The 1,480-nt window shown below is 47.8% G+C and overlaps 1 protein-coding gene across 1 annotated transcript; it reads left to right on the forward strand.

Annotated features, from left to right (window-relative positions):
• Positions 1-392: 392 nt before the first annotated feature.
• On the forward strand, positions 393-1,042 carry RNASE10 (ribonuclease A family member 10 (inactive); the record flags this gene model as incomplete). The annotated part of the gene is given in 2 exon segments (XM_084240214.1): positions 393-1,011; positions 1,014-1,042. Coding segments are annotated over 2 exon segments (648 nt in total).
• Positions 1,043-1,480: the final 438 nt, after the last annotated feature.

Raw genomic sequence — 1,480 nt, forward strand, 5'->3', positions numbered from 1 at the left:
GGATATGGTTTTCTGTAAGAGTTCTCTCAAAGAAGGTGTGACACTGATTACTTGTTTTCTCAATATCCTCTCTGGCTATTTGGAGCTAATTTCTGTTTAAAAGCCAATTGATTCCCCATATATGAACCAATTTCAGAACTGGTTCTCCTGGTCATCTTCCCCCTCTGCAGGATCCCTATGGTATTACGCAGCAATAAGGAACGTGGTGGGGAGGGATGGGAGAAATGGGAAAAGAATCAGAAAGGATATCTGCTTTGAGGGGAATGAGGTGGTGTGGAGAAGGGAGAGGAGATCCCAAAGACTGTCTGGATTTGGGGAGACTAGAATCTCTACTGGAGCCAAGCTTCATCTCAAAGTCCATCTGTCTCTTTCCTTCCTCACCTCCAGGCAAAATGAAGCTGACTCTGGTGCAGATCTTTTTCATGCTGCTGCTGCTGCTGCTGGGCCTGGGCATGGGCCTGGGCCTGGGCCTTCACATGGCAGCAGCTGTCCTGGAGGACAGCGAACAGTCACTGAATGAGTTTTGGTCCAGTGACTCACAGGACAAGGTTGAGGCCACTAAGGAGGGCAAGAGCACCCAGTACACAGAGAATCTGGTGCTTAGTAACAAAGCAGTGGTGCTCCCTGGCTGGCCAGATGAGACCAACCTCAGTGAAGATGAGGTTGGAGGAAACAAGATGCTCAGAGCTGAGCCTTTCTTTGACAGCAACAAAGACTATCTTAGGCACGACTGGATGGCCAGGGAATGCAATGCCATGATGGGGCACAGGATGAAGGAGCACAACCGCACATGCATACCCCACTACACATTCATCCATGAGGATGTGGAGACTGTCAAAGCTGTCTGTAACAGTCCTGTTGTTGCGTGTGAGCTCAAGGGAGCCAAATGTCACAGAAGTTCCCGTCCTTTCGATTTGACATTCTGCAAGTTGTCCAAACCAGGCCAAGTCACCCCTCACTGCAATTACCTGACTTTCATTTTTGAAAAATTCATTGTTCTGTCCTGTAATGACACAAAGTCCAGTTAATATCCGGACAATAAAAGATCTCCTCTTCCTCCTCCATCCTCTTTCTCAGGCTGTTCCTCTTAGGTGTTCTGTAAGAGAGTTCTGGCAAGAGAGATTACCCTATTCTTTATCATTATCCCCTGAAAATATAATTCTTCTTTGCCTTAGGGTGCATGCAACTCTCATTTTGTTCCTAGGTTCAGAGGCAGCAAGATAGGATAATAATGTTTAGTCTCCCTAGGGCCCCTGTCTCCTGCTCTGGAAAGAGACAAGCAAAGACATGTCTCTCCTATAGTCCTGTCATCCATCTGCTCCCTGGTCTGCCTGCCTTTGGCCTCCTTCGTGCTAGTCTCACCCTGTTACCCACCCAGAGCCCCAGGGCAACCACGTAAATCTGCGGGGCTTTTCACACAGTACTTCTCTGTAGGGATACAATTAAAGTGATCCTATCTTTGACTGCATCTGGAGAACCA

Source organism: Talpa europaea (genome assembly GCF_964194135.1).
Source record: "Talpa europaea genome assembly, chromosome: 8".
Lineage (NCBI taxonomy): Eukaryota > Metazoa > Chordata > Mammalia > Eulipotyphla > Talpidae > Talpa > Talpa europaea.